The 27,030-nt window shown below is 35.8% G+C and overlaps 1 protein-coding gene and 1 non-coding gene across 2 annotated transcripts in view; one reads left to right on the forward strand and one right to left on the reverse strand.

The window, feature by feature from the left end:
• The window catches only part of WDR70 (WD repeat domain 70), a 292,600-nt gene that overhangs the window by 233,680 nt on the left and 31,890 nt on the right, over positions 1–27,030 (reverse strand). The window contains exons 6-7 of the mRNA XM_008692622.2: positions 3,357–3,416; positions 274–407 (exon numbers count right to left, since the gene is read on the reverse strand). Coding sequence (XP_008690844.1) covers positions 274–407; positions 3,357–3,416 — 194 coding nt within the window. The remainder of the gene's footprint in view (positions 1–273; positions 408–3,356; positions 3,417–27,030) is intronic.
• Positions 22,970–23,111, forward strand: LOC121102813. Its single transcript, XR_005834929.1, has one exon. It is a non-coding gene; the product is annotated as a small nucleolar RNA SNORA67 (small nucleolar RNA).

Raw genomic sequence — 27,030 nt, forward strand, 5'->3', positions numbered from 1 at the left:
TAGAGTATTAAAATAAAGTAGGCAAGGGAATAATCTCTAAATACAAATACTTTCTTTACAAAACAACAAAAGACTAAAAACATCTTTAAAATTTAGGTTAATGAAAGTGAAGGAAAGAAATTTAAGGTACATTTTTCTTTCATTCAAATAATGAAGGTAACATATGGTCATATAAACTTAGTGTATTTTGGTACAAAGCATTATAGATGGAATTCAAATGATATACAGCACTCTGGCTTCAAATATGAAGGTATTAAGTTGTGCAACACATACCATTCACAGGGCTGAAGGGATCGAAATGCCTTAAAAGAAGCATCCATTCCAGCAAAATCCCAAAACTTAACATCATAATCATATCCTCCAGTCACCAAACGGGCACCTGAGGGATCCAGACCCAAAGCAGAAACCTGGTTTGAAAAAAAAAAAAAAATTAACTGGAGAAAAGCTACTTATAGTCTATAATAACCTCCATTTCCTTTCTCTAACCCCACCTCCTATATTATAAGCATTGGAAGTACAGGCCACCAGCTGTTATTACTTCTAAAAAGTGCGGATGGATAGCCTCTTCTCTATTATTTGACTTTGTTATTATGACTATTATCTCTTTTGAAATAAAGAAAAAACATTTTAATATAATTGCCAGCTTTGTCCCAACTTATCTACCCAGCCTCATAAATAATTCAGCTTTTTCAATGAACAATTTTGAGAAAACCTTTTGAGATATTTTAACTACCACTAACAGAAGACCACACGAATCTAAAATTACCAAAATGAGAAAATGCCAAAGGGAATGTTAAGAAATCTATTTAATGAAGTAGGACAAAGCAGAAATTATTTTCTTGTGTACACGGCTAAATGACCAAATATAATCACCTTAAACAATTATTTTTAAAGCTGAATTTATAAGTTACTAACTACATTATAATACCACTTTTATATTGGTTCCATAAAATATCTGCCTTCCCTATGAATCTTCCTTCCAATGCACATGTGAATGCCCAATTGGTAGCTCACTATTCTTAAGCAGGAAGTCCCTGGATCTACTGCCCTCTCAGAAGGAAAAAAGTGCATTAGAAATAATGAATGAGATTACCACACATATGAAATATTAAAAGGATCAAAGTTTTATATAAAGGAAGCAATGATAAATCAGTTCTCCTAATAGACTTGAAATGTTATTAAATGTAATAGAATTACTGTAATTAAAACCAAATACTTACAAAATAATTTTACTCATTTCAATCACTACCTGCAAACACTGATTTTAGAATATATTAAAAAATAGAATATAATATATATTATATATAAATATGTAAAATATATTACATAAATATAATATATATTAATTATATATAACTAATGACTTATTATGTGTTTAAATTATATAGGTACTACTCTAAATGTGTTCAAGCATACAAATGAGAACTAAGTCATTTTTTATGCCTGAACAATTACATGTCTTAAAACCTAAAACAATGAAAAGTAAAAATAAACAGTAGCTTTTGAAGTCTAGGAAGTGACTTCTGCTACTACCAACAACAAACTTACTTATGTCCATGCCCACTCTATCCTTCCACCCTCCTGTTACAGTTAAAGAAGTGTCCTCCTCCTTATATGACTAACTGCACCAGTGTTCATCCCATTACAATACAATTTGAAACTGCAAATTCATTTGTGGTTTGTCTATTCCATGCCTGTCCTCCCCTCAAGGGTGCAAGCTCTACTCCCTCCCTGCGATTGCCAGCATAGAGCAGAGGGGCAGAGGCCTACAGTCAGGGTAGGAGAACTGAAGACTAGCCGTAGGCATTTTCCTTGAGTCCTCCTTGGGGAAGGGAAAAGGGCTCTTTGGAGCCAGCAGCTTCCAACTTCCAGGGAGTCATTGGACGGCCTTCAGCAGAGATCTTCTTGGGATGATCTCAGGATTATCTCAGGATGATCTCAGTAGGATCCAGCACTGCAGCAGGTTCCCCACTCAGCAGGGAGTCTGTTTCTCCCTCTCCCTCTTCCCCTCCCCCCCATGTGTACACGCTCTCTCTAATAATTAAATAAAACCTTTTTTTTAAAAAAAAGGAACTCTAATTGATTTTTTTAAATGTGCAAAACAAGTGGGCACTATATTTTTAATTATATTCTTTAAGAGATAAAATTCAATTTAAAAATAGAAATATTTAAATAAAACATGTAAAACTCACAAACACTCTCAGTTGTAAAAATCTCTGAACTAAAATGATAGGGAAGCTTCTGTTTAAGTACGAACATTCTACAATTTCTTTCCTAATTTACTTAAAAACACAAAAATTAGTAAAATTCTGTCACAATTTCAGAATAAAAATACCAGAAGTCTGATTTATAAAAAGCAGATATAAGATCACAAATCAGAAACAGTTTCCTAAAGCACCAGTTCTCAGGTACATAGGTTTCAAGCCACTTTACACTCTTTAAATCTATTGAGGACCCCAGAAAGCATTTATTTATGTGAGTTATATTATCAGTATTTACCACAGTAAAAGTTCAAACTAAGACATTTTAAAATATTTATTGTTCACTTCATTTAAAACAATAAACCCACTATACTTATTAAATATTTTTATGAAAATGGTATTTTCAAAAACAAAAAAATTGGCAAGAAGAATGTCATCTTTCTCTATTAATTCTATCATTTGCATCATTTCTGGGTCTATTTCTACTGATTGATGTTTCTCTCATTATGGGATGTATTTTCCTACTTCTTTACATGTCAGACATCTAGAAAAGGCAGTTTGATTGAAAAGAGAAAGCAAGATAATTTTATTCTTTCATTCATGAGGTTTCATTCATTCAACTACCACTTTTTTAATGGCTTTACAATAAAATGATTTCATGTTATAACACAAAATTTTATATCATTAATCTTTAACATAAATATAACAATAGAAAAATAGAATCTGTAAGTCTAAGTAATAATAATCTTAGAGCAATACAGTAACTATTTTATGTTCATTTCTTATCTCAATGTTCATCTAAAAAATAAACTCAGGCCTTTTACTGATTTAGAAATAAAGCTAAGGGTAATGAGAAATTTTCCCACACCATAAAAAGGAAAACTGTATTTTAGTTTCATTTCTTTTTTTCACTTGTAATGTTCCTCTATCAAAGAACAAGGTTTTAAAGCCAACAATAACAATAAATGTTGCTATTTTAAATGAAATGCAACAGTTATTTTGATTGAATAGAAATGTAATCTTTCTTTTTCTTTAATGCCTAGAGCTTCTGTGTTATCAGTTGATTGTGCAATTACCCTTAATACAAATGTATCATTGGTTTACTTTTCCGTGAGAGCCTTGTTAAAAGGAAAGAATCAAATTTTTTAAACTTACTGTTTTAGTGCCATGCTTTAGAGTTATTTCATGCGAGTCAGGGATCTTTTGGACAGGATTCTGAAAAAAGAAAATTCCATGACATCAATGAGTATCCAACATATGGGGGGGGGAGGGGACTACATGCCACATTCACAGGAAATACAATTTTTAAAAATTGCATCACTAGCTTTTTACACAAAGCTTAAAAAAAAACAGGAAATAAAATTTGCTAGAGTATCTTATTTCTGTACTTCTAGATACACTACAATTGTTGAGCTGATAATGAATTTACCTCAAATCTCAAAAAAGATAAGCCTAAGAAACTCTTTAGTTGTATGGAACCATAAGCCCTCCCAGCATCCAAGTATTTAAAGTCCTCTTTTCACTGAAAATTGGGGATAACTTAAAGTGCTTAACTACATAAAATAAAATCTCTACAGGGTAGATATATACCTTTTAACCCTTAAAAGTTTAAAAAACAAAACGCTGCTGCTCAAAAATGGCATAAATGAGGAACTGAGTCATTCAATGATTCATTGATTCAATAAACATTTATTAAAGTGAGATTATTCCAGATGCTGGGTAGCATCAGACATTGCCTCTACCATTCCCCCTTCCAAGAAGCATGTAGTCAAGAAGGGGGAGATCAATCACTCTAACACAATATAAGAAATGCTATGATAGACAGGAGGTGTGGGAAGGATAATCGAGGAGAGAAAAGACGGATGCATAAATCAAACATAAGGAATCACAGTGATCATTTGAATATGAAGTTTTATTGTTCTCTCAAGTTTCCATTATCCAAGAGCCAGGTAATCATACTAAAATTCTAGGGCCATTACAAATTTATGTGAGGATCATCCTGCAATCTACTTAATTAGATATGTGCAATCGAACAGACTTTGGTCCCTGTCTCCCATCATTCTTTAGCACCCTTATGAATCAATCAATCACTAGCTTTATTTCATCATAAACTTGTCCCCTGCTACGGCTCTTTCGCCTCGGCACATAAACAATTAAAGTACTTCCCATATTAGACACACATACACACACAGCTATTTCCCCTACATTTACTGCTATACCATTACCTTTTCCTTTCCAATCAAGCTTCTTCACACAAGTTTTCATTCAAGTGTCTCTGCTTCCTTTCGCCCTTTTACCTCTACCACTCTGGCATGTGTCCTTCCTAATGCCCAGCACAGTTCTTGGCACTTAAGAGACTCTCAGTAAATACCTCCTGAATAAACAAACAACTCACTATAAATGCCCCGGATACTTTTCAGAACTTAACCTGCACATTGACCTTTCAACAGCATAGCAACTACTTTACTATTTCCTCCTTCATAAAATGGTTCTTTCCTGGGAGGAAGCAGCCTAGACAAGAAGCCAGAAAAGCTAGGGTTTTTACTTGTATTTTTTTTAATAAGGTTGAACATTCTTTTTAACATTTTCTTTTATTTATTTAATTGTTTAAGTAAGCTCTACACCCAACATTGGTTTTGAACTCACAACCCCAAGATCAAGAGTCATGTGCTCTGACTGAGCCAGACAGATGCTCCAAGAAAAACTAGGTTTTTTAATCTAGCCCTGCCACTCAATAACCCTGTCATAACTCCAGGAGAGTTACAACTCTATTTCCTCATTTGTATACAGAGGATAATAGCACCTGCCCTTTACGTTACTGTGAGGTAAGCGATTTAAGCCTTATAATGCAGCATTCAGCACAAAGTAGGTGCTCAATAAATGAGAGCCACCATTTATTCTAAGGCTTACCTCCTTTCGCTCCAGTCATATCATGTTAGTCTATTTCCAGGCTTCTCTTTGTCCTTAACTGGCTAATTTCTACTCATCCTTTAAGACTCTATTCAGATGTGACCTGCTCCTAGACGCATTTCTCAACATTTCAAGCTCTGGGTTAGATGACCCTTCTATGCACTCATGTCTCAGATAAGGAGACAACCTCTCCTTATCTCGATTACAGAATTTATCAAAATCCATGGTAATTTTTGACCTGTTTCTCTCCCTAACACTTCATAACCAAATTGCAAGATGGACACTTCTCAAAGATTGTATATATCTATTATTATCTCTGGATCCCCAATCCATAAAACAGATGGTGTATGGCAGACAAACACAAAAGTCTTTTGGAATTAATTAATGGCCTCATGTCTACCTTGTAGATCACATTAGATTATACTTTTTAATTTACTTTCAAACATTGTTTATGTCCACAAAGGAGAGCAGGTGCTATCCATCAGATCAGCCCCATTAAGTGACAGTAAGGATAACTGAGGTTTTCAAAAAGTAAAAACCTTTAAGAACCAAATGATTATATCCCAGACTAAAAGTAAATTTAAAGTCGCAAGCATAAGGGTGCCTGGCTGGCTCAGTCAGTAGAGCATGCGACTCTTAATCTTAACGACATGAGTTCCAGCCCCATGACTGTCTGCATCTCAGAGATTACTGTAGCCTACTACCAGCACAGTGCAGTGAAGAAGATGAGGAAATGAGAAGACACTGAATAAGCCTAACTTCACAGTAACTTAAAGAACTGCTGGAGAGTTTACAATTTATTTCAATACAAGATATTACAGAATGGTTTACTATGCTTTGGAAAAGGGCTGCACATACCTTGATTCCAAAATAATTTAAAAGTCAAACAAACGAATCCTGGACTACCCCTATACTAAATTATGTAAGCCACTGCTCCCTTTGCAGTTGACAACATTTTTAAGCAATAAAAACTCATGTATAAGTGCTAAGTACTCTTACAAAAAACAGGAGAACAGTTCAAATGTTTCACTTAGAGAAGATTCTATTACAGTCAGTGTCTCATTTCATAACTAATTACTTTTTCATCACTCAGGAAACAGAAACACTGTCACTAAGAGGAAGGATGAAAATTATTTCATTGAATTCAATGTACAATGTGCCTATATATAGACAATCTCTGGCATTTAAAGTAAAAACTTACAAGAACACAGAACAATTTATTATTTACATTAGGAGTGAATTAAATGTTTAAATAAATGTTGTTTACATTTAAAATCAAAGTTTTACTGCAAATCATGTAGGGCATAACTCATAAAAGGCCCATATAACTGGCACAACTAAATCATCTAAAATAGTAGCAATCCATCTTTTTTTTTTTTTTTTGACAGAGAGACAGCCAGCGAGAGAGGGAACACAAGCAGGGGGAGTGGGAGAGGAATAAGCAGGCTCCCAGCAGAGGAGCCTGATGCGGGGATCGATCCCAGGACCCCGGGATCACGCCCTGAGCCAAAGGCAGATGCCTAACGACTGCACCACCCAGGCACCCCCAGCAATCCATCTTTTGGTAGCATATCACTTGATGGTGACTGTTCTTTTTCCAGAACTTTTCCTAATGACTTTTTGGGATATGGCTTAAGTGTGAAATTTGCTGTAACAATAAAATATTTTCAAGATTTTCATGCCAGGGGACATCATAAGCTGCAAGACTTCAATGAAGTCATTTATTATAAGAATTCATAACAAAAGCTAGTCTTAATGGAAGAGGAGGAAAGATACCAGCTTTTGTTTTGGTTTGGTCTTAAATGCCAACCCAAAGGATTATTTCCCAGGCTCTTTGGTTTGCCCTCAATAACAAGGATAGCAAATAGATCTGGAATAACATGAGCAGTTCCATCTGACATATACCCTTAAAGTGTTTTCAAAAGACTTGCAAATCAGAAATAACCCTTCTGGGATAAAGTTGCCATACGTTTAAAAAGTTATATATGTATGGTACTATAAGCCCTAATCAAAAGTCTACCCAGTAACAAAGATCTGTCACAAAGTGGCTATGAATTGTGTGGAGAGAATGAGGACCCAGGAACTTGCAAAGGAGTGCTACGTTCTCCCAGAAACCATTTTGTAAATAGTTGCCCATTTGGTATTACAGAAAACCAAAATTAGAGTCTATTTTAGTATAACTCTGGAGATCCAACAGACTGACTTAATAAATTACTCATCAACACACATTCCCTTAAAACACATTTATTGAGTATGCAGTTATATAAAATACACCAGAGCCTACAGTTAAAGATAAAAAGACTAACAACAAAGACACTGCTCACAAGGACTGTCAATCCAATAAAGCAAAACTGACAGGTAAACAAATAGGCAATACAACATGTTTCAGATGCTAGGACAGAAGAACACACGGGGTTCAGTGCTCCATTCCATTCTGCCTGGGGAACTAGAGGGTGATTAGAAAAGGCTTTACAGAAGAGATACTTGAGATGCCTTTGGAAAAATAGAGGTTCCCCAGGTGAATGTGGAAGGCATCCAGGAGAGAATAAGATAAATCCCGACACTTATTGAACTGCAAATATTTTTGCCTGGAGAAAGTTTAAATTGCTGGGCAGAAAAAGGGAAAGGCTGTGTGGTGTGTATATATGTATCAAAAAAAATTTTTTTTAACCCAGAGAGTTAGGAGCCAGACTGTATACAATGTCAAGAATCTGAAATTTAAGCTCTGAGCCGTGTAATTTGATAAGATTTGAGTTTTCAAAAAATCACCACATTATTCTGTGCATCAAAAGGCATAATCAACACAGTGAAGAGGCAACCTCTAGAATGGGAGAAAATGTCTGCAAATCATTTATGTGATAAGGGGTTAATATCCAAAAACACAAAACTGCTACAATTCAACAGCAAAAACAAAACAAAACAAAACAAAAACCCGAGTCAAAAATTGGCACAGGACCTAAATATTTCTTCAAAGAAGAAATACAGATGACCAACAAGGACATGAAAAGAAACTCAACATTAGTAATCATCAGGGAAATGAAAATCAAAACCACACTGACATACCAGTAACAGGATGGCTATTATTAAAAAAAAGAAGAAGAAGAAAGAAATGTTGACAAGGATATACAAAATATGGAATCCTTATACATTCCTGGACAGAAATGGGGCAACTACTATGGAAAACAGTATGGTAGTTCCTCAAAAAATTTAAAATATGATTCAGCAATTCCACTTTTGTGTATATACCCAAAAGAACTGAAAGCAGGATCTCCAAGAGACATTTGTACACCCACATTCATAGCAGCAAGACAACAGCCAAAAGATAGGAGCAACCTAAGTGTCCATCAGCAGATAAATGAATAAACAAAATGTGGTGTATATATGTATATGTGTGTGTGTATTGGAATATTATTCATTCTTTAAAAGGAAGGAAATTCTGACACACGCAACATGGATGAACTTGGAGGGCATTATGCTAAATGAAACAAGTCACAAAAAGAAAAATACTGTACTATTTCTATGAGGTATCTAGAGTAGTCAAATTCATAGAAAGTAAAATAGTGGTTGCCGAAGTTGGGAGAGAAGGGAAAATGGGGAATTATTGCTTAATGGGTATAGTTTCTGTACAAGATAAAAAAAAGTTCTAGAGACTGAATATACAACAATGTAACACTATTGACCTGTACATTTAAAGATGGTTAAGACCGGGAGATGGGAGGTGGGTGGTGAATGGGTGAAACAGGTGATGGGGATTAAAGAGTATACTTATGATGTGCACTGAGTAATGTATAGAATTGCTAAGTCACTGTATTACAAACCTGAAACTAATATTACACTGAATAAAAAAAAATACAGGGAGACCCTGCCACGTGAGTCTTGGATATCCCGTTTTTACACTCAGGGTCACTGACATAGTATAATTTGGAAAGGGTCACTGAAATCGCGTGATTTGTTTGATTTACTTCGTACAAAGCTTAAAGGACAGTGTATTGTCAATTCCTGAATGAGCTAGTCTGCCCCCAGCTCACTGCTGCCTAACTCCCCCTAAATGCCTTGTCTGTGTTGAACATTTCTTCCCTCTCTCGCTGGCTGTCTCTATTTCTGTCGAATAAATAAATAAAATCTTAAAAAAAAAAAAAGAATTTTTATAGATAAAAACCACATAAGCAAAAAAAAAAAAATGCATAGTATTAAGCCTGAATACTTCTTAATGTTCTAATAAACTTTAGGTAAGCTTCAAAATAAATTATTATTAAATGTTTAAAATCTTCCTCCAAAAATGTAAAGTTATAGGTCTAAAATACTGCAGGAAGGAAAGACAATTTCCCATCTAATTCTCACAGCTGGTTCCAATCCTTCAATTAGTAGTATTCCCAAACCACCTCTAAATTACCCTCAGTTTATGCCCTATTGCAAGCTGCAATCTTGGAAAATATTTCTCAGTAACAGGACTTAAAAGTATGTTGTTAAATAACTTTTTATACTTTTGTGAAGGCTAAGAAACTCAAAAAAGGATAGGTCATTCCTATATATTATCAGAAATTATATTACTTTTTAAATCTATTACATTATCAATAAACACAAAAGATGACAATTTTCTACCCTTACCATATAAAAATGGCAGGCAATAAGCCAACAGGATTTATATCAAAAGATACATTTATTTTCAAAAACTACTATGAACATACACTTTATCATTCCCTGACACCCTAAAATTTTATGAGTATTTCTGCTCTTATTTGCTACTTCTGAAGACTTGAAATCTAGACAGGATTCTGCAATTAACTCCACTTGTAACCTTCATTAAGCCACTCAACTGCCTAGAACCTTAGCTTTTTCACTTATAAAAATGAAAAAATCAGATGAAGTAACTAATGACACTCTATGACGACATGGTTTACCTTAAACTTATTCATAGCTGAACTATGTACACTCCCCCTATGCCACTGAGAGGTCCTTCTCTGACTGCTCTCTTCTTCACTTCTCTCCGCATTGCTCACTACCATGATGTTACTCTTCTTAGGTTGTTTTTCTTTGAAAACCTTCAATGGTTCTCCATTACTTTTAGTAGCAATCAGTAACTTTTCACAGCATTCACACATTTTTGTTTTAGAAATTTTCTGCAATATTTGACTACTGTCTCAAGTTAAGTTTAGAAAATTGATGTTTTGAAGAAGTTTCTGGTCAAAGGGTACAAACTTTCAGTTATGAGTAAGTTCTGGGGATCTAATGTACAGCATGATGACTATAGTTTAAAATACTGTGTTGTATACTTGGAATTTCCTAAGAGAGTAGATGTTAAGTGTGATTACCACACACACACACACACACACACACACACACACAAAACTAGCTATGTGAGGTGATGGATGTGTTAATTAACTTGACTGTAGTAATCATTTCACAATTTATACATATATCAAACCACCACATTATGCCCTTTAAATATATAATTATACCTCAATGAAGTTGGAAAATAACTAGATTATTATTAAAAAACAAAAAAAAAGGACTGAGGTGCCTGGCTGGCTCAGTGAGTAGAGCATGTGACTCTCAATCTACGGGTCCTGAGTTCCAGCCTCACATTGGGCAAAGAGATTACTTTTTAAAAAAATTCCTATATAGTTAAAAAGCAGTTTCTTATAAGATACTAATATTTAAGAGCCTAACAACAGTCTTATTGTTTGCAGTGGTACTTTTCTATATATTACTTACTAATGTATATAGTAAGAGCCTCTCCAGGGAGGAATGGAAGAACAAAGGAGTTGGGCTTGCCAGGGAGGGGGCAGAGGTTTGTGGGAAGAGTATTATAACAGAAATAAGAAGGAGCAACCTGACTTTCTAGAACCCCTATAATGAAACTCCTACCTCCCACTCCTTCACCCCCCATAAAAAGAACGCTTTCTTTTACAACTATAAACAAAGGTCCTGGGTTTTACCATTTGCCCTGCTCCTTAAAAAAAGGCCCACCTCTACTATGTCAGTGGCAACAATGTATACGTCATTCTCAAATCTTCACAACTTGAATTAATTATCCACTGAAAGCCTCAAGTCCTTAGCCTCCTGTCTACTAAGAATAGGTATTTATCAGAATGATTCATTTGAGAAACAAAGCACAGAGCTGCTGTGATGACCGAATGAGTTAATGTGACAAAGTACTTTATAATTATAACGCATTATGAGTAAGAAATTATTATAAGCCTACGGCTACAAAGGTTTTTCCTGAAAGTACATATTTTAGAAACTGTTGGGAGATCCGGTATGAAATGCCTTGAAGGTTTCACCAAGTTTCAGAACCTCAGATATGCAGTGCAGAATTACTTACTTCAACACAGGCTATGTACCATACTATGTTGAGTTATGTTTAAGAGTTCATATCTGTTTTTTTTTACTACGTATGTTAGTCACCATAAAGTACATTAGTTTTTGATACCTGTTTTGTAATAAAAATTGAGTTACTGCTTGGGCAATTTGTTTCTATTTAAAGATGCACAGACTTTACTAATTTTAACTACAAAAGGTGACACGGTATGAGTTAAATCAGGTAAGGATTAATTTATTTGGGAAAACAAAAGAAGCCTAAGCCATAATAAATTTTTATTAAATTTACCTGACACTGAGCTATCTTCATCCTTTTCCTCTGCTATGGTTCTTCTAAAACATAACAACACTGCAGAATGGGTACCATATCTGATTTAATATAACTTTCCACACATGCAAAGCCATGTATATGCTTCACAATTGTCAAAGGGACAGTGAAAATCAGAAACATCTTAAAAACCAATCTATGTAGGTTCACTTGGACAATTCTACAATTCCAGCTCCAGCTATTATACATCCTATTCAACCCACCAAATATGGAACAAACACAGTATTAACACTTCATACTTGCCATAATGTCTAAAGCCACCACCACTACAACCAAGTATTTTAAATAGCTCTTGGGCATTTCTTGCTGAAGAACAAACACGAGGATGTGGAGAAAGGGGAGCCCTTGTGCACTGTCGGTGGGAATGCAAACTGGTACAGACACTCTGGGAAACAGTATGGAGGTTCCTCAAAAAGTTAAAAATAGAACTACCCTATGATCCAGCAATTGCACTACTAGGTATTTACCCAGAGGATACAAAAATACAGATTCAAAGGGATACATGCACTCCAACGTCTATTGCAGCTTTATCAACAATAGCCAAACTATGGAAAGAGTCTAAACGTTCATCGACTGATGAATGGATAAAGAAGATATGGTACACATATACGATGGAATATTACTCAGCCATCAAAAAGAATGAAATCTTGCATTTGCAACAACATGGATAGAGCTAGAGTATATTATGCTAAGTGAAATAAGTCAGAGAAAGACAAATACCATATGATTTCACTCATATGTGGAATTTAAGAAACAAAACAGATGAACCTATGGGAAGGGGAAAAAAGATAAAAGAGGGAAACAAACCATTAGAGATTCTTAATGATAGAAAACAAACTGAGGGTTGATGGAGGGAGGTGGGTAGGTGGGGACTAAATGGGTGATGGGTATTAAGGAGGACACTTGTTATGACAAGCACTGGGTGTTGTATGTAAGTGATGAATCACTAATTCTTATTCCTAAAACCAGTATCGCACTGTATGTTAACTAACTAGAATTTAAATAAAAACTTGAAAGGAAAAAAAATTAAAAATAAAGAAAATAAAAAGAAACAACTTTAAGCAGGAGAATGAGGAGAAGGAAGTTTAGAAAGAAGTGATATTTGGGGCACCTGGCTGGCTCAGCTGGTAGAGCATGCAAATCTTGATCTTCAGGTTGTGAAGTTCCATGTGGTATATAGAATACTTAAAAATAAAATCTTTAGAAAAAAAGAAAAAAGAAAAGTAGATTGACAACTTGCCATGTCCCCATTAGCCTGTAAGATCCTTAAGGACAAGTACAATGTCTTATTTGATTTGTATCTATAATACTAATAGTATACAGTAGGTGCTCCAAATATATCTTCTTAACTGAAGATAATGAAGACTGCCTACTAATGACAGCTTGTTTTTAGAAGAAAATAAGTGAAATCTGTGAAGAAAAAATAATAGACAACCACGTTCGTACTTATAATGTGTTTATATATCCCTCTAAAACATGAAGACATATCTATCAACTATTTATATTTCATACCTACTCTTTAAATTTTTCTGTGTACTTTTAAGATAAAATATTTGAAGCCACAGGCAGACTTAATAAAAGCCATACCTAAGAAACACTAAGAGTCCCAAAATAAGGAAGACACAGGCATTGTCTTCATGAGCTCAGAAGCTATGAAAGGCACACACGTGTAAAAAATAATTGTATCACAATTATGATCACTCTATCATGGCTGGGACAAGACAATAATAGAAGAATGCCCTATGTAAATCATACGCAAAAATGAACTCAAAATGTATAAAAGACCTAAATGTAAGAACTAACACTATAAAACTTAGGAAAAAACAGGAGTAAATCTTCATGACCTTGAGTTAGGCTTCTTAGATATGACACCAAAAGCACAAACAATAACAGAAAAAATAAATCGGATTTCACCAAAATTTAAAGTTATTGTACTTCAAAGTACACAACCAAGAAGGTAACTCACAGAATGAGGGAAAATATTTGGAAATCATATGTCTGATAAGGGACTTAAGTCCAGAATATATTAAGAGCCCTGATAACTCAACAATAGGGAAGCCAATTGAAAGAGGAAAAAGATCTGAAGAGACATTCTTCCAAAGAAGATATACAAATGGCCAATAAGCACATGAAACAATGTTCAACATCATTGTTCTTTAGAGAAATGCAAATCAAAACTATAATGAGATATCACTTCACACTCACTAGGACAGCTGTAATCATAGAGATAAACAAATCTTGCATTGGTGAAGATTTGAAAAATTGAATCCTCATAGAGTACTGGTGGGATTTTAAATGGTGTAGCCAGTTTGAAAAACAGTTCCTCAAAATATTAAACACAGTTATCATATGACCTAGTAATTCCACTCCTAGATATAAACCCCAAAACCAAAAATATGCATCCATACAAAAACTTCTACTTCTTCATAGCAGACATCCATCAACTAATGAATGCATTTAAAAAATGTGGTATATCACACACTATTCCATTGTGTAACAATATTGGCAATAAAAAGGAATGAGGTACTCAGACATGCTACAACATGGATGAACCCTGAAAACATTACGCTGTGTGAAAGAAATCAATGAAAAGAACACTTACCGTATTATTCCAGTGATATGAAATGTCCGGAACAAACAAATCCATAGAGACAGAAAGTAGATTAGTGATTACCAGGAACTAGGGGTAAGGTAGGGAGGAGAGAATAGGAAGTGAAAGTTAAAGAGTGCAAGGTTTCTTTGGGGGAGGAGGAAAATGTCATAAAATTAGGTGGTAGTGATGGTTGCACAACTTTGTGACTATACTAACATTCACTGAACTGTATACCTGAAAATTATGAAATTTAGTACATATGAATTATAACTCAATAAAGCTGTTATAAAATAATAGAGGAATAGAACTAACACAGAAGTAGCATAAAGAAGGAGGTATTCAACTCTATTTTTCTGGGTCAATGAAGGTTTTTACAAAGAGAAAATGTTCTCCTTTCACAAGGAGAAAAGCTAGATCCTTAAAACTAAAAAGGTTCCTCCCTGATGAAGGAGACAGGTCTGGCACAATGCACCCCACAAGGGTCAATGCTTACATAGCTTGCCAAGTGAATGGAGTTGTACTAAGTGTTGGCCACCGTCCAGAGAGAAGGAAGAGCATACTGGAATGCACGAAAGAGTCAGTCATATTCAAAGACTGTTCATAGTTGATATGGATGAGGCATGAGATAAGTGTCGGAGAGAGGCAAGAGGTGACTCTTGAGAAGCAGGATGGGTTGCAACCAGAGGTAAAGGAGAGCGTAACGGTTAAGCACATGGATTCTGGAGCAGATTCCCTAGATTCAAAAGCTGGCTCCAACATTTACTACTGGGTGGCCCTGAGAAAGTTACTTAGCATCTCTGAGTATCAGTTTCCTTATCTGTCAACAGAGGATAAGAAACCAGGAGGATTAAAGGAGTTATTTCACCTTCGGTGCTTAGGACATTGCTGCACAAAATATCCAGTCAGTAACATTATTTGGTTCTAGATCTGAGCATCTGCTTACTTCCTTATCATAAATCAAACAAAAGAAAACTGCAGAGACAGAAAACTGTGGCTTAACAGAGAATTCCTGGTTTGTTGGAGCATCCCCTTTTATGACAGTAAAAAAATCAAGGCTGTGCCACTAACTTCTTCATTTATTAAAAGAAAAAAAAAACATTTAATTCCCAATTATACTCTGCAAAGCTCTTGGGATGCAAAAGTGAATAAAGACTCCCTGATTCCAATCCAGATCAGTAGTGAAATGGCAACATTACCAACCAACAGCTGCCTGGTAGGCAATGTGAATCAACTTGGTGGTCTTGGTCTTATTTCAAACTCACAATTAGCTGCACTTCTAGTACTCAGCACAAATAGTATGAACAAAATGTCTTTCCAAATAAGGATCAAGGTCTATAGAAGAATAAAAACGTAAGCTCTGTTGGAGCTGCTTCAATATGTACTTATATGCCATTCTATCAATTTGGTACTTAAAAATATAAAATTTATTCAAATGCAAACTTTACAAGCATGGAAACAAGAAAGTACCTAATTCTAAAAGAAAAATTATATCAATTTTGGTAAATATTCCTGATTTTCTAGAAATTCTTTATAATGGCACTTTTTTAAATTATAAGATTAAAGCATTGAGAAACCTTTCTCAAAACTGACACAGGCAAATCCCCCACTTTTACTCCTGTAAATAGAAAGGGTGAAAGATCAAGGGAGCTGTTTTATGTTCAAATACTTTGTTTATACTTACTGCACTGACAAACTGATGTGCATTTTCTGTAATTGTCTTCTTTAACGTTTAGAGAAGCGCAAAAACTAGTTACACAACCCTCATTCTTAAGAATACCTATAGTTGGGAAGGCAGAAGAAAAAATAAAATCTATAAATAAAGCATCTCAAAGCAAAATTTTTATATAATAAATTGAGTGGGGTACCTGGCTGGTTCAGTGGATAGAGCATGTGACTCTTGATCTTGGGGTTGTAAGTCTGAGTTTCATGTTGGGTATAGAGATTACTTTAAAATCGTATCTTTTAAAAATAAAATAATAAAATAACTGAAATAAGAAATGGGGGGAAATTACACATAAGGTAAAAAAAAAAAAAAAAAGCTTTAAGGTAAAAGGAAACATGAGTGAAAGAGAGCCAAGACGTGAGGTATATGTAGGAAGCTGTTAGGATCTAGGAAGAAAAGCAAAATGAAAACAAAAGATAAAAAAGATTAAAAATTCCACATAGATAAATAGTAAGTGAAGGACTTTGGATGGCCCAATTACAACAGTATTTTTTTATGGCCAATTACAACAGTATTAATAGAACTATGAAGTATGAATAATTCAACCCTCTGAACCTAGAATCAAAAAATATAAAGTGTGGGGGCGCCTGGGTGGCTCAGTCGTTAAGCGTCTGCCTTCGGCTCAGGGCGTGATCTCAGCGTTCTGGGATCGAGCCCCACATCAGGCTCCTCCGCTGGAAGCCTGCTTCTTCCTCTCCCACTCCCCCTGCTTGTGTTCCCTCTCTCGCTGGCTGTCTCTAACTCTGTCAAATAAATAAATAAGATCTTTAAAAAAATAAATATATATATATATATATTATAAAGTGTGAAAAAAAATAGCAGTGTTATGAGCAGAGAGAGGATGTGATGGGGTGGGAGGGTCCATTTTTCCAACTAAAATTTTTGACAGTATAACATGGCATAAAGACTCTACAGGACTGACTTTGGCAAGGATTTTTAAGAAGACTGTTTTTGCAAAAAATATTCAAGGCCTTCATCAATTTTCTCAAAGGCTCTTAATCCTATGATATTTAAATCATTTACCAACCTTGTCAATTTTCCTTTTTTCACTTAAGAACTGGTGGAACTCAACTAAATCCTCATTTGACAATAGCTTTGGGTAGAGCAAAGGACATCCTCAACATCACTTCCATAGACTTGTTGACAATTTACATCTGCAAGATTTGCAATTTACCGTACAGTATATACAACATAATGATAGAAATTTACCAGAGTAAATATACTTATATGCTAAAACAACTTGTAATTAAGGAGACTACAGTCAGATAAAAAGTACCCTCCTGCCTTCTTCATTGCACTTAAATTATGCTTTGTATTATTTGCATAAACTAGTCCAACTTTGGGGGCACCTGGTGGCTCAGGAGGCTACATGTCCAACTCTTGATTTTGGCTTGCGTCATGATCTCAGGGTGGTGAGATCAAACCCCGAACTGGGCTCTGCGGGGAGTCTGCTTATAATTCTCTCTCCCTCTCGCTCTCCCCCCAACCCTGTGCGTACACACATGCACACGCTCTCTCTCTAATAAATCCTTAAAAAAAAAAAATGCTAGCATTGTCATTCACATTATAATTACACAAAGTATTTCTGGGGGGAAAAAAAGCCACTGCTCAAAGGCAGAAAGGACACACACTACTGATTGTTTCTGGCAGCCACCTGAGAGGATACAAATGCCTACCTGGCAATGGGAGCTTAAAAAGGACTGCAGCCTTTTAACAAAAGAATTGTGGCAGGACTAGCCTGAAAATGTGAGGGTGAGTATTGACTCCTAAATCTTTTAGAGCTTCTAAAAGATAACTGTGACTACATCAGAAGCTAGCTTTGATTCAACGAAATGTTTAGGGGCAAGGGAGTAACTCTGACCACAGCCAAGGATGGCCATTCATTGAACAAATATTCCTTGAGCCAGGAACCAGTCAAGCCATTGGGGATACAACAATAAAAGAGACAATATAACTGCCCTCATGGAACCTGTATTACTGTGAGAAGAAAGACAACGAATAAACAAAAAATATCAAATAATGGTAACTACCATAAAGCAATGTCAGAAAAAGCAATGCAGTAGAGAGAGCGGAGATACTTACATAAGGTGGTCAAAGGGGTAACAGTTTCACAAAGATGAATGAAAAGAGGGACTCATGTAAAGCTCTGAGAGTTATTTTGTGTATGGGAAAGAGTAAATAGAAAAGCTCTGTGAGGGAAGAAGCATAACTGCTAAGAGAAAAACAGAAAGGTTACTGGGTAGAGAAGAGTGAGCAAGACAGGGAGTGGAAGGGGATGAAGTCAGAAAGATGTGAAGAGGCCAAGTCATACAGGCCTTAGAGGTCAAGTCAGGGAACTTGGATTTCTTTTTTTTTTTTAAGATTTTATTTATTTATTTGACAGAGATAGAGACAGCCAGCGAGAGAGGGAACACAAGCAGGGGGAGTGGGAGAGGAAGAAGCAGGCTCATAGCAGAAGAGCCTGATGTGGGGCTTGATCCCAGAATGCTGGGATCACGCTCTGAGCCGAAGGCAGACGCTTAACCGCTGTGCCACCCAGGCGCCCCCGAACTTGGATTTCTTAACATTGTGACAGGAAGAAATTGGAGGGTTTACTGACAGGCCAGTGACAAGGGAAGCAGGGAAGTGACAAGATCTGATATGCATTTTTAAAGTCTGGATTTCTCTGGTGATCAGAGACATATAAACTTTCTTATTTGACCTTACAGACTTAAATCTTAAATTATAAAGAGGTTATCCTTAATATTTCTGCCATTAAGCCTTATCATATAGTTACTGACTAAAAAAGCTTAAAGTGACCAAAAAAAACCCAAAACCCTGTAAATATGTTATAATGTTGTCAAATCACAAAAGAATATAATTTTTCTGCATTGTTTTTTAAAAAAAATAATTATTCCAGCGTTAATCTCAACCTAAACCTCACTTGTTTCAATTTATAGAAGACACTGTTTATAAGATGCTTTTTTTTTCCTTCCACTATAGACAGGAGACAGTTGAATAAAATGGATTTTTGCCAAAAGCCAAAATGTCTCTATTGCCCCCTAGTGTCCATCAAAAGAATGAAGGCCTTCTCACATTTGCAGCCTGGAAATGGTAAGGACACATTCACTGGATTTTGCAATAGAGCTTCTAGCATCCTCTGCTGACAGAATCTTGCAGGTGTAATTAAATTGTTTTGTTTTAAGAACATTCATTTCCTCTGAAGTTAAGATCATTAAGCTTCCTCACATTGTTTTCTTAAAGACTTTTCTTCCCAGTCAGCTGCAATTAAATTAAAATTGGTCATTAATCAAATATGGTAATGATGATGAAAACAATGATAGAGCCCAGCAATTCTGAGTGCTTGGTATGTGTCAATTCCTATCTTAAGTGTTTACTTAAATCATCTCATTCTTATATCAACTTCTGACAACTACCCACTGTTTATTCTTCAACCTTTCCCTATGCATGAAGGAAAGAGACTGACTGATACAGGTGGTTGGCAATGACCAAGGCCAAGGGGATGAGAAGCCTCAGACCAGAAGTCAGAGAAGCAGTGGTGGCCCAAACTTGGACTCTTCACCACAGAACGTGCCAGCCAGGGAGTCAGAGAAAGTTCATGGAAAACAGGTGCTCACAACTAAAAAGTCACTGCTACATCTAGCCTTTAGTTACAGTCATAAAAATGCAACTTTCAATTTTCTGCAGTAACAGGAAAGAAGATAGCAAGGCTAATAAAAATCCTCAATAAGTCCCAAGTCTCCACTTAACCTATAAGCTACAACCTTTTTTACATATTAAAAAAATCAGAATCAGGCACAATAGATATGAATTAAAAACTATTTTTACCTCTTTTCTCTGACCCTACCAATTTGAATTTTTGTTCATTAAACTAAAAAAAATAATAAGTCTTCAAATACTAAATACTTCTAATTAGTTAACAGTTGGTGTAGTTTGACAAAGTTGAGTAATGATTTGCATACTATTTAAAAGAACAATTCCATTACCACTGTAGGTAAGTACAGTGGTAATGGAATAAAGGAAGAATAAAAAAAGCAAGCTTATCATCAAAAGAATTACGATATACAACATTAACATTTCCATTCCAGTGACCTCAACAGTAGTAACACTAGACCAACTAACCAGCAAGTGAAGTAAACTGTATATAAAAAACAACAAAATTAATCATAACCAGGTGGTGTAGTTTTTACTGTACCTACTAATTATGTTCTCTCATAATTTTCCTTCCAATTATACAGCTATCAATAACTCACTCTTTAAAAGTTTTGTGACTAGAAGGGGGCACGAAGAACTAGTTGGGAGATGGAAATGTCCTGTATCTTGTTTTGGATGGTGCCTAAACACAAAATATACAATTATCAACACTCACCAAACTGAACCCTTAAGATCTGTGCACATTATCATATATAAATTACACCTCAATAAAAGCAATTCACAATTCCTTTTTGTCAGACTGTTTTAAGAAAAGAAAACTATAACTTTTTTTGCCTCGTTTGACAGGTAGGTTCATTAAGTGATTATGGTCTATAAAACTAAATTACTAATTAGTGTCATTTGATTCATAGAGCAGCTCCTATAATTATTAAACTATTGTATAACTAAATTGTAAATTTAGATTAAAAATAATAAAAAATAAATTGTAAACTTAGGACAAGGCAAATATAATGGTTCCTCCAGAAATAGGTATCTTTATACATTTCTACACTCATATTTCCTCTGTTCATTCCTTGATCCCTACTTCCATCTTCCATGTAAAAACTAAGGATTGCTAAGTCACAAAGAGAGAACACTCTCAAATGTCATAAAATGAACTGTTCAATTACAAAAGCCAAATACACTCCATCCACTTGACAAATATTTACTCTGTATGTACTATATAAAGACACTACACCAGAGGTTTTAAGAGTTTTTTAAAAATTACTGAACCATTTATATACAAGTCCCTATACTTGAGATCATTACAAATGATTGCAAAGTGGAGGCAGAGGAGTTAAGACAAGCACACAAATAATGAATTAAAAAGGAAAACAGTTTGTGTTTGCTATGGAAGGCAGAAACCAAGCCTGGGAAGTAAAACATGCAGTTGGCATCTGGAGAGGCTGCATGGAGGAAATCACATTTGAAATGGTCCCTAAAGGCTGGACAGAATTTTCACAAGCAGGAACTAGAGGAATGGGAAGGAAGCATTAAAGTTTTGACCAGTACCAACAAGAAACTCTGTTAGGGAGAATTAATGGGCAGACAGGAATTGGTGGGGTCTGATATATTTAAAAATCAGAACTTCCATATATTAGCCTATACTGGTAGAAAATTAGGTATGTCCTTACAAAATATATCCTGAATTACTGATACCACCAGTGCTAAATGGGAACTGAATTATATACCAGTTGTGGAAAATAATGAAATGAGAGCAGGAAGGAGGTAAAACTCCTCTTAAAAAATGATAATCATAAACACAACTGAGGAGGGGTTCCTGGGTGGCTCGGTCAGTTAGGCACCTGCCTTTGACTCAGGTCATGATGCCAGGGTCCTGAGATCAAGTCCCGCATCTGGCTCCCTGCTCAGTGGAGTTGGCTTCTCCCTCTTCCCTCTGCCACTCCCCACCGTTCGTGCTCACACACGCAATTGAGGAAAAATTGCTAATTTTGTTTACAGGCATAACTTGCTTCACTCAAGAGGCATATTTCCCTAAATTGAAGCATTTCTTTTTTTCTAAAGATTTTATTTATTTATTTATTTATTTGAGGAAGAGAGAGAAAGAGAGTGTGTGTGTGTGTGTGTGTGTGTGTGTGTGTGTGTGTGACAGAGGGAGAAGCAGACTCCCTGCTGAGCAGGGAGCCCTGTGCAGGGCTCAATCCCTGGACTCCGGGATCATGACCGGAGCTGAAATCAGAAGCACAACCGACCGAGCCATCCAGGCATCCCTATGTTGAAACATTTAAAATACACTTTCTGGGATGCCTGGGTGGCTCAGTCAGTTAAGCATCTGCCTTTGGCTCGGGTCATGGTCCCAGGGTCCTGGGATCAAGTCCCACGTTGGGCTCATTGCTCAGCAGGGAGTCTGCTTCTCCCTCTGCCTGCTGCTCCCCATGCTTGTGCTTGCTCTCTCTCTCTCTGGCAAATAAATAAATAAAATCTTTTTAAAAATAAAATAAAATAAAATACACTTTCTCTAGAATGGTACTTGCTAGGGGCAAAGGGTAGGGAAAAAGTAGAGTTGTTTAATGGGTGTAGAGCTTCAGTTTTGCCAGATGAAAAAGTTTTAAGTGATCTGTTACACAACAATGTGGATACAGGTCACACTACTATACTATACACTTAAAAGTGGTTAAGATGGTAAATTTGGGGGCGCCTGGGTGGCTCAGTCGTTAAGCGTCTGCCTTCGGCTCAGGGCGTGATCCCGGCGTTATGGGATCGAGCCCTGCATCAGGCTCCTCCGCTGGGAGTCTGCTTCTTCCTCTCCCACTCCCCCTGCTTGTGTTTCCTCTCTCTCTGGCTGTCTCTCTCTGTCAAATAAATAAATAAAATCTTTTAAAAAAAAAAAAGATGGTAAATTTTGTTACATGTGTTTTACCACAATAAAAAAAAATTGAGATTTAATAAATAACTCATGCCTAAGGTTAAAAAAAATAAAATTTAAAAACTAAAAATAATGAATTAAAACGGGCGCCTGGGTGGCTGCGTCAAGCTGCTGCCTTCAGCTCAGGTCATGATCCGGATCAAGCACCACGTCAGGCTCCCTGCTTAGCTTCCTGCTTCTCCCTCTCCCTTTGCCTGATGCTTTCCCTACTTGTGCTCTCTCTCTCTCTGTCAAATAAATAAATAAAATATTTTTAAAAATAATGAATTAAAAAATAAAATGTACTTTCTCTGTTAAGGAAGCCTTCTATAAAATCCAAGGTGATTCCCTCTCCAAAGGGCCTGCTCCCGCCCCTCTTCAGGAAGTAGCAACTTGGAATAAAATCTGGCATGCCTTTGGTTGTTGGAGGAGAGGGGATGTTTGCTTTCTTTGTGTTCCTTTGGCTGCCTACACATATACTTCAATCTCTTCTGGATAGACCGCGTCCTTTTCTCATTCACACGCTGAAGCTGTCCTCTCTCATGACCTAGGCCAGAGCACTGATGTGCAGCAGGTTTTTTTAGTTATCATCTATGACCTTCCCACCAATAGGGAAACGATATCCATAGAATCAGTCATGGTGCCAATTTGGCCGTAAGGGTGTGGCTATTAACATGGTGACAGAAGAAGACAGAAGACTCTTCAAGATATCAAGACCTTCTACAACACCTCCAGTGAGGAGATGCGCCTCAGTGTTGCTGACCTCATCTGAGTAGCTGTCCTCCTACCTAGCCCTACTCTGGGTTCAGACCGTGGAGGAGCTGAAGAGGAGCAGGATGGGGGACAGAAGGGAGCCAAAAGATGGACATCTTGTCATTTTTTTCTTCTTTGAATAAATGTCACTTTTTGAGGCAAAAAATAATAAAAAAACATATTTTTAAGTATTTTTAAAATGTTAAAATGTTTTAAAAAGGAATCTTTCTATAAAGTTTTTTTTTTAAGTCTATTTCTATACCTCCATTTCCCTTATGAGTATTTCAATAATTCTCTGTATAAATGAACCTGGAAGGGGCGCCTGGGTGGCTCAGTCGTTAAGCGTCTGCCTTCGGCTCAGGGCATGATCCCAGGGTCCTGGGATCGAGCCCCGCATCGGCTCCCTGCTCTGCTGGGAGCCTGCTTCTTCCTCTCCCACTCCCCCTGCTTATGTTCCCTCTCCCTCTGGCTGGCTCTCTCTCTGTCAAATAAATAAATAAAATCTTTTAAAAAATTAAAATAAATAAAAATAAATGAACCTGGCAAATACATAGTTGAACTTGACTATATCTTAGGGCTAACCTTAGGGCTAGTTTTAGGGATTCTTTAACAAAATGAGCCAAAAAGACAGCAACTCATTTCTTAAGAAAAACCAGTACAATAACTAAACAGCAGGACGTTACACATACAAAAAATTAAAAAAAAGAAAAGAAAATTAAGAAAGAAAAGGAAGAAATTCATGCATGCTAATACAGTAATCAAATTCTAAGAGTTTAAAGATTACATTAGTACCCATAAATTTTACATCTTTTGTTCCTTTGGAGATAAGTAGCTATAATACTTTTACAACGAACAAAATAAAATCAAGTAGAGTCTATATCACACAATAGTAAAGGACTATTCACAATGGCTAAAATTTTTTTCTAAAAAGTAAATAACTGCTCGCCATTACTATAACTGAAAGCACCAAACACTGAATATAAATTTATGCTCACTACAGAATTGCTAAGTGGCTCCCCCCGCTCTCCATATCATCCATCCTTTCTAATGGAAGCACTGAATTTTAGCTACAATCCTAGCTTCCTAAAGTAATATTATATTTCTCATGTAAAAGATTAAGTTCAAAATCAGTAGCCTTCTTCATCCCTTCTGCATTCTTGCTGACGAAAATGCAAAAATCATGGTTACAGTTTGAGCATACATCTTGAAGCCCACATTATTGAGGATGGCAGAACAAAAGGACAAAAGCAAGCTACTCTGTGGTACCCTGGACCTGCAAACTAGTTCTGGTCCATTTAACTGTTGACTGCATTTATGTGAGATAGAAAGAAAAAACTTCTATCTTGTTTAAACCACTGTTATTTTCCATTTTGTCAGCATCAGCCAAATTACAGAATACAGTAGTCCTCCCTTACACATAGTTTCCTTTTCCAGTTTCATTACCCACCGTCAACCATGGTCAGAAGGCCAAGTGTAGCCTAACATACTGTAGCACCAAAGCCTATGTCGTTCACCGCACTTCACCTCATCACATAGGCATTTTATCATCTCACATCATCACAAGGTATTTCGATAGAGACCATATTAACCTCTTATTGCACTATATTGTTATGATTGTTCTATTTTATCATTAGTTGTTGTTCATGTCTTACTGTGCCTAATTTATAAACTAAACTTTATCACAGGCATAGATATATAGGAAAAAACACACACGGGGTTTGGTACAATCTCTGGTTTCAGGAATCCACTGGGGGTTTTGGAATGCATCCCCCACAGATAAGGGAGGACCACTGTAATGTACTAACTGATATCTAGGTTGGCCCCTTAAAATGGGCTCACAGCCCAACTCCACAGCTTCCAAGTAAGGGAGGTAGCATAGTAATGTTAAAAGCATAGATGGCCTGGGTTTAAATAGCAACTCTACCACTTAACAGCCAGATAAGCGAGCAAATAAGCAAACTGGGCAAATAATTTAATCTCTGTGGGGGAAAAATGAGAAATATTTACTGATTTTTAATGGTTCTTATCTACTCAAATTCTTTTTTGTACTGAAAAGCTTTATACTGTTATTTATATTCAGACATACCTTTCACTAAGCTTACTCCTAATTCACCATTGTGGTTGTTCCTGCTGTGAAACAGGTATCTTTTTTTCATTAACCCTTTCAACTGCACACACAAAAAAATAAAATAAAATAAACTGAGTACTATAAATTAATCTATTGTAAATGTTTTGATTAGTTCTTTTTTTATTTTAGGTAGAGTCACACTAAATACAATGATCTTACTTCTTCCTTTCTAATATGCAATTTTGATTATTTCAATTTGACTTAATTGGCAAAAATAATAACAATAGAAATAATAGAAATAATAAAAGAATAATAATGCAACAGTTACCATCTTTTATTCTAGATTTTAAAGGGAATCCTCTAATGCTTAATGATTTATAACACTGGCTGCTGGTAGGAAGCATGAATGAATTATTTAATAAGGTAAAAAAGTTTCCACTTAGTTTCATTTTTAGATGTTTTTATTAGAAATTAACGTTTTTTATTCACTTTTTGCTATATATATTAAAATAGATGACCATAATGACAAATAACAGGCACCATTCTAAGGGTTCCAAATACATTCATTCACTCATTGAATCATCTACACAATCCAGTTGAGTATTTTATTAGCCCCATTTTACAGAGGAGGAAAGACACAAGGGAGGTTAAGTAATGTGCCCAAAGTCACACAGCTTGAAAGTGAAAGCTCCATGTGGCTCCAAAATTCACTCTCTTAAACACTACTCTATATTGTTTCCCTGTATCTATATGTTACTTCTTTTTCTTGCCTGGATTACTACAATACTCCAGCTAACAGTGGAAGCTGGGAGACAATCTAAGTGGCTACTGCTGTTGGAGTGATACTGGATTCACTAAGGTAGTAGTAATGGAGATGGACAGAAAAGAGCGATCTGGCTGAAGATAGAGCTAATGAGACTTGTAATGAATTGGATGTGGGGCAGGAGGGAAAGAGAGTAACCAATGATGCTGACTAGGTTTTGTGGCCTACCCATTAGCAAATATTTAGAACTCTGCTTCCTATGTTTTATGTTAATTTTATTTATGTTCCTTACTTTTCTATTTCCCTTCATTCTTCCTAATTTATGCTTTCCCATAGTATTTCACTTCATTAAATCCTTTTTGGAACAAGATAAGATAGGAACTTTTTCACAGTACTTAAGATTTATTTTATATTCATGTTCAGTATTATTCTGTTTGGAGTTTTTTCTCTATCTGTTCTAATTTTTTTTAGTTTTTTATTTAACTTCAATTTAGTTAACACAGAGTGTATTATTAGTTTCAGGGGTAGAATTTAGTGATTCATCACTTGCATTAACATCAAGTGCCCTCCTTAATGCCCATCACCCTATCTATTCTAATTTTTAAATTAAGATCTTAATTGGCTTACAATGAAGGAACGTTAACTGAATGTAACCCTATTATTTGTTTTCAATCACAGGCACAACTTATGATCAACATGGAAACTAGAAAAGAAAAGTGTGAGGCAGAAAAAAAAAAACCCAAAAAAGTCCTCATTCCCACAATCCAGAAACAACCAATGTAAATACTTTTTTCCATGCATATGCATCATT

The sequence above is a fragment of the Ursus maritimus genome, unplaced genomic scaffold, assembly GCF_017311325.1.
Source record: "Ursus maritimus isolate PB19 unplaced genomic scaffold, ASM1731132v1 scaffold_15, whole genome shotgun sequence".
NCBI lineage: Eukaryota > Metazoa > Chordata > Mammalia > Carnivora > Ursidae > Ursus > Ursus maritimus.